Consider the following 11,437-nt stretch of genomic DNA (forward strand, 5'->3'; position numbering starts at 1 on the left):
CTTTCAGTGACATCTGTCCTTTACCCAACTTGAGCTGCCACTGGCTTTGTACTCAGAGCCAGTAGCTGCTTTGTCCCCCACAAGAGCTGTCTCCTGGGTTCTCAAGATTTATTCAGGATTGTGTTGACGGAGGCGGTTGGGTAGACAGGTTCCCCGAAGTGCTAAGAGCACACACAGGACCCTCCCCACCCCCACGAGGGAGGTGGGAGGAAGCTAGCTTTTTCTTAAAAATATAAATGTATTTGTATCATGACGTCCCTGGGGTCACCTAGCTGGCCAGACCATCGGCCACGGAACAAGGAGGGAGCAAGAGTGTCAGGTGAAGTCTGAGTAAGGAATAGGGCGCTGCCCAGGCAGGGTGGAAGGAGCCTCACAGTGTCCCATGCTGGGCCTGGTAGCGTGAAAGGACAGCGCGGTAATGGGACAGCTCCTGCCGCACAGCCACCACCTCCTGCCGCAATAGGGCATTCTCCTTCTCCAGGAAAGCTGCCCGCACCGATATCTGATTCTCTTTGAGTCTTCGTGCATCTCGAGACCTCTTGGCTGCCTCATTGTTCTTGTACCTCCGGCTCCAATACTTCTCATCCTGGGGACAGAGGAGTGGAAAGGCACTGAGATCCAACAAAGGAACAAGTGGCAGGTTTGGAAACACTCCCACAGCATAAGACCTAAATGTCTATGCTGGGATAGGTACCCAAGGTTCTGCTGTCTACTGCCCTACCTGCTAAGAGCAGATCCCTAGCAGAAAGTAAAACGCGAGATAGACTCCAGGCACACATATGTAAAAAAACAGACCTGGTCTTCAATTCTCCACTGTGCAGAGCAAGCCTCCCACTTGACAAGGACCTATGGAAAGCTGGTTGCTATGGATGTTTGTTACACTAGCAACGAGACCTTCAGGGTCTAAGGGGCTTATCCCATGGAAGAGCACACTGCCCTACAACATCACCTTTCCAGACCCTGGTTGCTAAGAAAAGCTTGGTTAGCACCCCCTCCCCATGGGGTTTGATGTCCTGGTTGCCAAGGCAACCTCATCTCAGTAAGTAAATACGAGCTGTAAGTAGACCCAATGATTGGATCCAGTCTCTTTCCTTCTGCCCTTACTGATGGAGGGGGGCTGCCCTCCCCTTTCTCCCTCCAGTACCTAACTGAAGGAAGAGCTGGAGGCTTATGCTTCCCCTGAGGATTATACCAAGGGTCCTCCACCCAGCTTCCTAATTAAAGGTCCCAGCCTGCCAGGACTCATTCACATTCCCTAGCAACAGCTGAGCGCTGAAGAAGAAAGCGACACTTAAGAGGGAACTGGATGCTGGATGGCTATAATACAAGGTCGTGGCAAAGACGTGAGAGAAGCCTTCTTCGCTAGCAGAGACCCCAATAAGAGCAAAACCAGAACGTTAGGACTCATTTGCTGCTGAAACTCCCGCAAATTAGAACATGGCTGGTAGCAGGTGACTTCCAGGCCCCAGGCTGCCAATGTCAGACCCAGCCAGGTCAGCTGCTGAGAAGCTAATAGGAGGCTAAAGAAAGCTGTAGCTGGCAACGAGGTCTCTGATCCACATGGGGGTTCTAGGTCCGTGTGACTGGACTCCACAGTGACACCATCTTGGTGACTCTCAGGACAAAGCCTGTCCCTAGGAGCCTCATGAATCAGGTATGCCTATAGGGCTCTGAGACCTCATCCCAAAGAGAAGCTTCCTTCCTGATCAAGGCCATGCCTCACACCTGCTCACCTTCTGTTCCTCAGGCACCTGGACTTTCCTTGCCTTCTTCATGATTGGCTGAGGCTTCAGTTCCTCCTCTGAGAAGCGGTGTCTCCGAGGGTCAAAAGTCTCCTGGCCTGGAATGCTTGACAGGGCAAGGTCAGCTGGATCAGGTTCAAAGGTCATTAGCATCTCCACGGAGTCTGGGTCCACAGGACTGGGTGTGTCCCTGGAGGTCAAGCCTGGAGAAATACACATCACTTGAGTTTCCTGAGTATTCAGTTTGGGGACTGCTGTTTCAGAGGCACCCTCCATCTCAGAAACCGCTGGGCAGTTTCTGCACTTGACGCAAAGCCTGCCGGTCAAGCATCAACCCTATGACAAAGACCCTCAGCCTCCAAGAAAGTAATTCTACCTTTACGAGTAAGGCACAAACATCCCATGAGTCTGCTAGCAGCTTCCAAAACCTCCAAACTTCAGATTCGGTATTAGCTTTGCTCCCACTCTCGTCTGAGTTCTACTTACTGAAATCCTCTGTATGCTCAGAGTTTAAACCTGTTAGACTCACTCCTAAGAGTGATGGAAAAGCAGAAGCTGCTCCGAGATTCTAGGAGCTTGGCTTAAAAAAAAGCAGATGCCTGTGCCTTTAAGAACAGACAAGTCGGGGGCCAAACGAGGACACCGGTTCAGGGCTGCATCACGTGTGGCCGACTGCTTCCCTTCTCTCCCCCCCCCCACGCACCCTCACGTTCCCCGGCCCCGCCTCCTCGCGCGTGAGAGCGCGTGCGCGCAGCAGGGAAGGAGGACTCACGTGGCGCGGGAATGTGCTGCAGTGTTTTGCCTGGAGGTCGGATCAGGGACAGGTGTACCCAGGCGTCCCACATCGAGACTCCTTGTCTTGATAGGGGGGTCGCCTCCCCTCTTGTTCCTTTTGGTATCAGCTCCAACATCTCCAAGGATCCTACCTCCCCACCCCGCACTTAAGGGGAATCGTGGGGGAACCGGCTGACAAGCCCTTTGCCACAATTCTAAGATCCTAGGTGCCCGTCGCAGGAATATGGGGAGCTCCCTCTGGACAATCCAGAATCGGGACCCCGACATTCTCTGCTTCAAGACTCTGAGAACCAGAATGCAACACCCTCAACTGGAAAGGAGGGGGTGGAGCCGGGAACCTAGCGCCCAGCTCTGGCCTGCTCCCATTTTAGGTGTCCTTGATGTCCAGTCCTATCTCGTTTCCCAAAATCTGGACAGAGACTTTGAGACAGTCCGCTCCCCAGTTAACTAAGGCGTTCTGAGTTTCTAGTCTTGGCTCCAAGAGCATGAGGAAACTTAGTCCTAGAGAAAAATACAGCCTTTCACTAGACAACCTTCTCGCATTTGGGGGCCCAGATGTCCTAATTGATCACGGCATCTCATTGGGCAGACTTCTAAAAGCATGGCGACGCCCGTCCCCTGCCCGCCAGCCCCGCCCCTTCACCGCACCTGCGCGGTGGCCGCCGGCGGCTCCCAGCGTAGCCCGCGCGGGGGCGTGCCCCGGCGACGAGCTGGGGGAAGAGGAGCCGCAAGAGCTGGGCCCCGGGGAGGGCGCGGGCGTGCGTGCCGGAGAGGCTACCGGCGACAGGGCCCCGGGGGGCGGCGGGCTCGGCGGGAGCCCGTGCTCCAGCAGGAAGGCGTCCAGGTCCACGTACTCCACGTCGCCGAAAGGCAAAGTGCGTTCCCACAGCAGCGGCGCAAAAAGACTCGGGCCAGCCGCCGGCCCTGAGCGCCCCCGCGGGGACCCACCGCCACCAACCGCCCCAGTCGGGGCATCGGCTGGGCCAGCCGTTTCCAGGCCCGGTGCCGGAACGGGAGCTGAGGGCAGAGTCGCCTTCCGCTCCTTTTCCTTCAGGAGACCTGTGGGTCAGGGAGAGACGGAATGGGATGGAGACACACAGGAGGAACCCCAAGTCACAGATGAAGTATAGAAACCCGCATGGCGAAAATACAAAGTGAGGAGATGGGAGTCATAGGGCAAAGACCCAGAGAAGTGGGGACAAGGAGGGAAACGGGAACCCAGAAAGAGGAGGGGATGTACAGACAGACATGGATGGAGAGTCCCAGAGAGAGGGACAAGACGACAGGGACCCAAAGAGAGGAAAGAGAAAGTGTAGAGAAGAACAGGGATAGTGTCAGAAAAAACCCAGAGACAAACGATGCAAGTTTACAAAGAGGGATTTAGAGACAGGGTGGATCAAAGGTAGGGCAGGTGAGAGAGAAAAAGTAACAGCTCAGTAATTCCCCCACCGCTGGCACCCTCGTCCCCTCCCCCATACTCTTTTCGGGGCAGGAAGGGGCGCCACCACTCAGGCACATTCCTCGTCTCTAGTCTCCACGTGACCCCGTGAGGCCCCGCCCAAGCCCGTGTCAGCACCGTGTGAGCATCCGACACACCCCCTCCCTTCCCCAGGAGGCCAAGGGGAAGACAGAGGGGGCTGGCACCTAGATTGCGTCCTAATGGAGGAAGACTCTGGGGACTTGACTCTTGGGCCTTCCAGGTGTCAGATTTGGCCATGGACGCGGGGAGACTGAGATGGCTAAACACCTGAGTGACCGAATGAGGACTAGCAAAGACGAGATACCTAGCACATAGGTGCCACGAACCACCACCCCAACATTTGAGTCCTTAAGACAGTGAGACTAGAACTCACAGCTGGCCGGCTCTTTGGGCTTGCTGGTCCCCTGCAGAAGGCTCCGCAGCCCAAGCAACGCTCCCCCGCAAGGAGGGGCTCCGGCCGGGCCTCCCAACAGCAGGGGGCCCGGGGTCCTGTCGCTCAGAGGCCGCGCCATCGCCGGACACCTGCTCCCAGGTTCATGAGCTCATGGAGAGTCGACGATGATAGGCCAGTCACCTGCACACTCCTGCGGTTCGGGCGAGTGTGTCCCAGGGTCGGGAGCGAGTGGCGTGCAAGCCTCCAGTATCCGATCGCTGCAGATCCTAGAGATCTCCGAGAGCCAGCCAGTCCTCTCTGCAGAAAGGTGCAACTCCCGAGTGTCCTGGGAGGATCCTATAGTCAGGGCGAGCGGGGACCAACCAGCTGTCTCTTTGCAACTCAGAGTCCCCAAGAGACACCGGCGAGCGCTCCTTCTGTACCAGCTGGGCGAACCTCTGGCTCTTGAAAATTTTGCACTTCTCGCAAGGAAAGGCGCTTTGCAATCTGCACCCAGAGGTGTGCGCCCAGGGGCGGAGGAGGGGGGCAGGAGGAGGCGGCAGCCTTGAGGCGTGGCCAAAGCAAACTTCTTTAGCGGAAAAAAAAAACCAAACCAAAACACCCGACGCCAGAGCGCGTGCCCCTCCTCTGGGCCCCCTCCCTCCTCTTGGGCCGCGCACCCCAGCCTCGTGCCTCCCTCGGGCCTCAAGCAAGGGCCAAACACATTTCGAGCCCTTGAGACGCTCAGCCAATGAAGTGACGGGATCTGCCAAGACCCTGGAGGCGCGTGAGGGGTTCGAGCTTGTGAAGTTGCCTCTCCTTTTGGAAGGAGGCGGGACACTGACCTATATTTGGCCAATGAGAGGAGGCGCTGGAGGCGGGACCGTGACCCACTTCGAGCCAATGAGCCAGGAAGAAGGGGAAGCACATGGGCCTGCGCGTGCTGCCCGATTCGAGTGTGGGACAGGAGGGGGTGCATTTTAAAGCAGCCGCGTGGACACGGGCTCGTTGCTTGAGGAAAAACGCAGAACACCAATTACAGCAAGTTAAAGCAGAAAGACGTGAGCTTCAGGAAAGATTTTTTTTAATACCCTGATATTTCTCAATCGCGACTGAAAATCAAACCACCGAGAAGCTGGACACATTCAGTCCCTTTAATAGCTTTGTTTTAGGGTGACTCCCCTTTCCTCGTGAGGAAGCTCAGAACAGGCGGGAGTAATCCTCTTTTGGGGGGGCGGTCTCAGCGACCATGAGGACCATCGTCCACTGCAAAAGAAGGCGCCGGCTTGTGGTGGGGAGTCTGAGCACATAAGGCTCTACCACAGTCTGGCTGATAAAGGAGGCTGGAATAAACCAAATTGGGGGAAATAGCTCCTGGATCGGACCATTTAGGGAGGGAAGAGGGTCAGATGGGACGTGCAGATTAGGTTGTTGTACACGAAGGGGGGAAAAAATGGGAGTCTGGACTGTACCATCGTACCCTGTTGAGAGGATTTCCGGGGGCAGTGAAGAAGACAGAGGGATTGTACCACGTTGACTTTGAGAAAGGGGATAGCCAAGACAAGACTCTAGCCATAAGTAGGGTCATACCATTTGTAAACAGGTGACTTGGACCGTACCATCTTGGAAAGTGCGTAGGCAGAGGGCATGGATGAGTATGTAATTGTACCACAAGGAAAACAGGTGTCTCGGTGGGGAGGAGGAGAAAGGACTGAGGAATGTGTCCCACAGATAGCCCTGGAATAATGCGGACTGTATCGAGGAGAGTACACATGAAGCATACCATGCAGGCGATAGTTGGGGCCTCGGCAGCGCCTCTCGGGATGCCGGGGGTCCCTGTTGCCCCTCAAGGCTCTGTGGGCCAAGGGCTGCAGGGGCCGGCCATTACCGCTGAGGCTCTGGAAGATCTGGGATGGGGGGTTCTGGCTCAGGAGCCTCAGGGAGTGCATCTGCCTCAATAAGCACAGGAAGACATGGGTGAGTGCGAAGGTCGGAGCCCAGGGAATGCAGTACTTAGGATGGGGCAGCATGCACACATGGTCACCTGGAGGGAGGTGATATTGAGAGCCCTGTCGATGAGGATCCAGGTAACAGTCTCGGAGCACGGAGGGGTGCTGAGAGAGCCCTGATAGGTGATGAAGCCAAAGGAGTCTGGAAACAGGAGCTCCAGGCTCAGGTCTTGAAGAAAGTAGGCATCATCTGAGGGGATATCAAACCAGCATGAAAGGGTGTCCCCTGGGAACCCACCTGTGCACAAGCAATACATGGGGAGTTCGCTGTTTTTATTGCAGTATGGAGATTGAACCTAGGCTTCAGGCATGCCAGGCAGGTACCACTGAGCCCTTCCCTGAGGGGTTCAAATCAGGATTCTATCACCACGCTCCATCTCGAGCCACTCTCTTCACTTCTTGTCTTGACATTGGATCTTACTAAGTAGCCCAGACCGGCCTTGAACCCACTCTGCAGCCCAGATTGGCCTTGTCACCCTCCTTCCTCAGCCTCTCTCATAGCTGGGATTCCACCCCAAGCTTGGGGACTTACTCTTGTAGGAGATTCGGGTGATGGTGTCCCGGTTGAGGAGCCGACTGAGGAATGGGTTGGAGCTGCCAGCCACCTATGCAGGGGGCATGAGGCGAGGAGACAGCAGCCCAGGGCTCCCCAAAGGCCCACCACCCCAGAATAAAGAGCCTAGCCTCCCAGCCTCCCTTGGCCCTCGCACCCTGGAAGCCAGCTGCCCATCTTGCCTCCCTCACATTGACAAAGAGGCTGAGAATAGCGAGGCCATTGGGGCCCCTTGAGGCGGCACTGAGATTCCCGTAGAGTTCTTGGTTGAAGTGGATTAGCTGCACCTGGGGGAGTAGGGGCACAAGGAGAAGGGGTCCTTAGCAGAGGGGTCTAGAGGATGGTTTCAACGCTAAGGCTTTTGGTGTTCAGAATTGCATTAGGGATAAATACTTAGGGTGGGGACAGGTAGCCTTTGGTAGATGAATGAGGTAAAGATAAAAAAAAAAATAGGGTGGCCTGGTGTGGAATAGGTTAGAGGTCACCACCTCAGCAGAGAAGCCCTGGTGGTTGATCTGGTGTTCAGAGCCAGCCCCATCTCGAGATCCAAACAGCAGCCGAAGTTCACTGAGTCGGTGGCTATAAAGAAGAGGACCCCCAGACACGTTGACCACAGGGCGGGATGCAGGTAGGAAGGAGACATGGCGGCCAGTGTTGTACAAGGTTCCCCGGAGCTGCAGGAGAGGCAGAAGCTATTGGGGACACAGAGAGAGATGGCTCCCGCCCATGCTCCACTCGTCCATTCCCTGAGTCCAACAATTTAATATTGATTAGGCATAAGCCACTCCCCAGACTCAGACCATGTCTTCTACAGGTATTCAACACTGATGAATTAATCCGGTTAACAAGTACTGGACCAGGAGTACTATTTCAGGCTTGTAATCCTAGCCCCCAGGAAGCTGAGGCAGGAGGAGTGTCATGAGTTCAAGTCCAGACTAGGCTATAGAGTAAGTCTTTCCTCTTCCTTTCATTCATTCATTTATTTATTTTGTGTGTTTGTTTGTTTGTTTGTTTTGAGACAGGGTTTCTTTCGATAACAGCTCTGGCTGTCCTGGAACTTGGTTTGTAGACCAGGCTGGCCTCTAACTCACAGAGATCCTCCTGTCTCTGCCTCCTGTGTAGCTAGGATGACATAGGAGTGGGGGCTATAGTTTGAATAATGGATTACAGGCTATAGAGCAGAAGGCTAGACGAAGGACTGGGAGGACTGGATAAGGGCGGAAGATGGAGGGGCAGGAAATGAAAAGGACAGGAATGATTGTCGTGAGCCTAGTGTGAAAGTAGATTTGAGGAACTGAGGGACAGACTAGAAAATGACTTTGAGGCTTTGGCCTCTCTTAAAGAAATGGTACCTCGGTGTGTGTAATATAGAAGAGAAACGGCACCTATCGTGTGGGTCCTGTGCACATTCATGGGTTTAGCCTTTTCAAACGCTTGGCATGGGTTGCAGTTTGTTTTCATCAGTTTTGGCAAACATGGGAAGTCGAGGAAACCAGTGGGAAATGGAAGAACAGAGGATCTGCAGAGAGTGAGGCGCCTCGCCTCTCTCCACCCAGCTGGTACCTTTTGTTCCCCACAGCTACCATCCGCCTCAGCACAGGCTCTCTGCTCAAACTCACCCCAATGCAAGGCTCCTTACCTTTTCTCCCCCGGTGCTGAGCCTGAGTGGGGGCAGAAAAGGGTCGTAAAGAACCCGCTTCAGCTCCACATCCACGGGGCTCTGCCGCTTTCCCACAGCGCATAGGCTCCAGGCAGCGTTCACCAAGCCCCAGAAGGGAGGCCCTGTGGGAACAGAAACAGACTGGATCCTGGTCAGGATCTGCTGTGCTGGACTGGGGCAGGTATAACCAACCCGTCTGAAGAAAGAGGGCAGAAATCTGAAGCGAAGAGAAAAGCACAGAAAAACCAGAATCCTATTTCCTAGATGAATTTTGGAATCCTTTCCCAGAAGCTCCTAACTCGTCCATGTATTGTTCCCAACTTAAGGCTATGTAAAAACAGAACTACAACTCCCAATAGGCCTCAGAGGTGAAACCAACTAATTCATCTCCTGTCTGTCCCAATGCCTCATGGGAATTGTAGTTCTTTTAGTCTCCCAAGTCCCACAGCTGGATTAGAGTATTAGGGGAGAGTTGCAGAAGACACGGGTGAGGGGCGGGGCAGGGACCTGCACTACCGCCACCGAGCCTGTGCAGGAATAGGACCGGCCTCCGGCGGCAAACACCACCTCCATCTCTCCACCCCCACACTTTTCTTTCCTTGCACTCACTCCCACTCACTACTTGAAATGCGCATGTATAATGTCCCATGGTGAGCCGCTGAGGTTCAGAGGCTGGGCTCACTCCTGGGGGAAGAAAGAAGGGGCTGGGAGCGTTGGTCCTGTGGAAGATGAGAGGATCGAGGACCCAAAGTCTGGAGTCTGGGGAAAACAGCGCCTAGGAAAACGGGATCGGGCTCCGGGTCTCCACCCTGTTTGCACCTGGCACGAAGTTTCCCTGGAGATTCTCCTTGTAGCTCCACCAGTCCTCGGGATCAGGTGCAGGTCCGATGTGAGCTAGGAAGAGAGCAGCCTGCATCCTTCTCCTAGGCACCCCACCCCGCTCCTCCCTTAGGGGCTACTTCCCGGACCCCCAGGCCTTACCTGCCGCTCCCAGTGCGGCCCAGAGTACCAGCGCTTGAGGGGCGCTCAGGCGAGCCGCACCCCCCATCCAAGAGGCCTCGGAGGGACCCTTTCCCAGCTCCCAGCCTCCTAGTTCTTCCCTTCCCTCCTCCTGGGACTTCCAGCCTGGCTGTCCCCAGCACGGGAAACCTAGCTCCCGAGATGCAGGGGCTGGGACCGCGCTCCCCAGTGCCCGTTTGAAGCGCACTCCTCCGCCTGCCTGGGCCGGCGCTCTGCTCTCGTTCTATCTCCCAGAGCTGCGATCGGTCTCGCCGGCTCCGGGTCCCTCTTGGTGCCGATGCACACCCCCTCTTCGCTCTCATCCAGCGAACCCAGCCGCGCACTCGCCGCGTGCACTCCCTCCGCCTCCTCCCTCACCCTGCCTTCTCTTCTTCCCTCGGTCCTCCTCCTCCCTGTTCGACTCAGCCTTCCTTTCTATCTCACCTCCTCCCTCGCCCGGTGCTGCCTCTCCCTCTTTCCATCTCCTCCTCCTCTTCCCACGCTCCCTCCCTATCCCCACCCCCATCACCTCTGATCCTGCTTCCCTCTTCCCCACCCTCTTGCTCCCACTGGTTTGATATTTGACTGGGGGCCTCCGCAGTAAAAAGGGCCGCACCCGGGGACCCAGCCCTGGGAAGGGAGGAGCTGCAGCTGAGAGAGCCCGAGGCCCCCGGCTCCAGGTGCCAAGGCCAGAATGCCACTAGGCATTGGGGACCTGGAGTGCAGAAAGGCAGCTGGCCGGGAGGGGGAGGTAGAGGCTTAGGGGACTCGGTGTGAGGCGAAGGCTGGAGGCGAGCTGAGTGCTCAGAAAGGTGTGTGTGGGGACGGGGGAGAGCAAGATGTCAGATAGGAGGGAGAGACAGAGAAAGAGAGACACAGAGAGACTTCATGTTCAGAACCAGGCAGGAGGGAAAGACAAGTACGGAGACACATTAGAGTCACAGAGTCAGAGACATGCTTAGAGGAAAAAAAATGATCAAGATGCCATGCAGAAAGAAAAGATAGAGACAGAGAGACAAGAGCTCAGGCACTGAAAAGTATGGTGCCAGGCCACAGGGAAAGAGACAAAGACAGTAAACACACAGACCAAGCATGGCGGTTCCCACTGTGACCCCAGCATTCAGGGGGTGAAGATTTGAAGCCAGCCTAGACTGCACAATAAGACCTTGCTTGTCTAAACACAACAATTGGCAACCCACAAAGAACGAGAAGAAATGAGACACAGAAGGACAGAGAGGTGGGAAGAGGCAGGCACCAAGAGATAACTTTAGAAGTTGGAGTGGAGGTGCACGCCTTTAATCCCAACAATCAGAAGGCAGAGACAGGTGGATCTCTGAGTTTAAGGTCAGCCTGGTCTACAGAGCAAGTCCCAGGAGGCCAGGGTTACACAGAGAAACCCAGTCTTGAAAATGAAATTGAGACAAAGAAAGAAAGAAGAAAAATGAAAAGAAAAAGAAAAGAAATACATTAAAGGTTGAAGCAGAGTGACCCACCCATGGGATTAAAGGAGCCAGGAGGGCAGGCAAGAAGAGAGACAGAGCCAAACAGATACAAAGAAAGACATAGGGTGAGGCAGACACTAAGGGACAGGATAGAAGGACCATTCCGGCAGGAAATGCAGGACAGAGATAAAAGACAGAAACATAGAAACAGATCTGGACATCAGGACCCTAAACATAGTTACTCATGCAGAGAGCAAAGACAAAGGCAGAGGAGAGGGCCAGTCACAGACCGAATGACTTGAGGAGGGCCTCTAGACAGAGGGGGGCAGGCAGGGAGACATGGAGGGCCTCTAGACAGAGGGGGGCAGGCAGGGAGACATGGAG

General features: G+C 55.2%; 2 protein-coding genes across 3 annotated transcripts; both read right to left on the minus strand.

Annotated features, from left to right (window-relative positions):
• Window positions 1-91: 91 nt before the first annotated feature.
• Window positions 92-5,150, minus strand: Dbp (D-box binding PAR bZIP transcription factor). The gene is made up of 4 exons (XM_005366779.3): window positions 4,391-5,150; window positions 3,186-3,596; window positions 1,734-1,945; window positions 92-586 (listed from the first exon to the last, which is right to left on the minus strand). Exons 1-4 carry the CDS (start codon window positions 4,527-4,529, stop codon window positions 371-373), a joined length of 978 nt encoding a protein of 325 aa, XP_005366836.1. The 5' UTR covers window positions 4,530-5,150; the 3' UTR covers window positions 92-370.
• A 380-nt stretch (window positions 5,151-5,530) lies between these two features.
• Window positions 5,531-10,100, minus strand: Ca11 (carbonic anhydrase 11). 2 transcript variants are annotated; one of them, XM_005366781.2, is made up of 9 exons: window positions 9,594-10,098; window positions 9,432-9,506; window positions 8,592-8,734; window positions 7,441-7,626; window positions 7,144-7,239; window positions 6,932-7,004; window positions 6,435-6,589; window positions 6,174-6,339; window positions 5,531-5,656 (listed from the first exon to the last, which is right to left on the minus strand). In XM_005366781.2, the coding sequence occupies exons 1-9, from the start codon at window positions 9,658-9,660 to the stop codon at window positions 5,631-5,633; spliced, it is 987 nt and encodes a 328-aa protein (XP_005366838.1). In that variant the 5' UTR covers window positions 9,661-10,098; the 3' UTR covers window positions 5,531-5,630. The 2 variants fall into 2 exon arrangements, with proteins under 2 accessions (XP_005366838.1, XP_005366837.1); XM_005366780.2 differs by having other exon boundaries at window positions 5,531-6,339; window positions 9,594-10,100.
• Between the last annotated feature and the right edge of the window lie 1,337 nt (window positions 10,101-11,437).

Source organism: Microtus ochrogaster, unplaced genomic scaffold, assembly GCF_000317375.1.
Source record: "Microtus ochrogaster isolate Prairie Vole_2 unplaced genomic scaffold, MicOch1.0 UNK14, whole genome shotgun sequence".
Lineage (NCBI taxonomy): Eukaryota > Metazoa > Chordata > Mammalia > Rodentia > Cricetidae > Microtus > Microtus ochrogaster.

What these genes read in the sequence shown, in the direction of transcription:
- Dbp (XM_005366779.3), bottom strand. Translation starts at nt 4,529, where the DNA reads ATGGCGCGGCCTCTGAGCGACAGGACCCCGGGCCCCCTGCTGTTGGGA. An exon ending in GCCCAAAGAGCCGGCCAGCT is followed by an intron (nt 3,597 to 4,390) that starts GTGAGTTCTAGT and finishes CCTGACCCACAG; the next exon opens with GTCTCCTGAAGGAAAAGGAG. An exon ending in CGCCGGCGGCCACCGCGCAG is followed by an intron (nt 1,946 to 3,185) that starts GTGCGGTGAAGG and finishes GTATTTCTCCAG; the next exon opens with GCTTGACCTCCAGGGACACA.
- Ca11 (XM_005366780.2), bottom strand. Translation starts at nt 9,660, where the DNA reads ATGGGGGGTGCGGCTCGCCTGAGCGCCCCTCAAGCGCTGGTACTCTGG. An exon ending in CCAGGGAAACTTCGTGCCAG is followed by an intron (nt 8,735 to 9,431) that starts GTGCAAACAGGG and finishes CTGTTCCCACAG; the next exon opens with GGCCTCCCTTCTGGGGCTTG. An exon ending in TCAATATCACCTCCCTCCAG is followed by an intron (nt 6,340 to 6,434) that starts GTGACCATGTGT and finishes TTATTGAGGCAG; the next exon opens with ATGCACTCCCTGAGGCTCCT.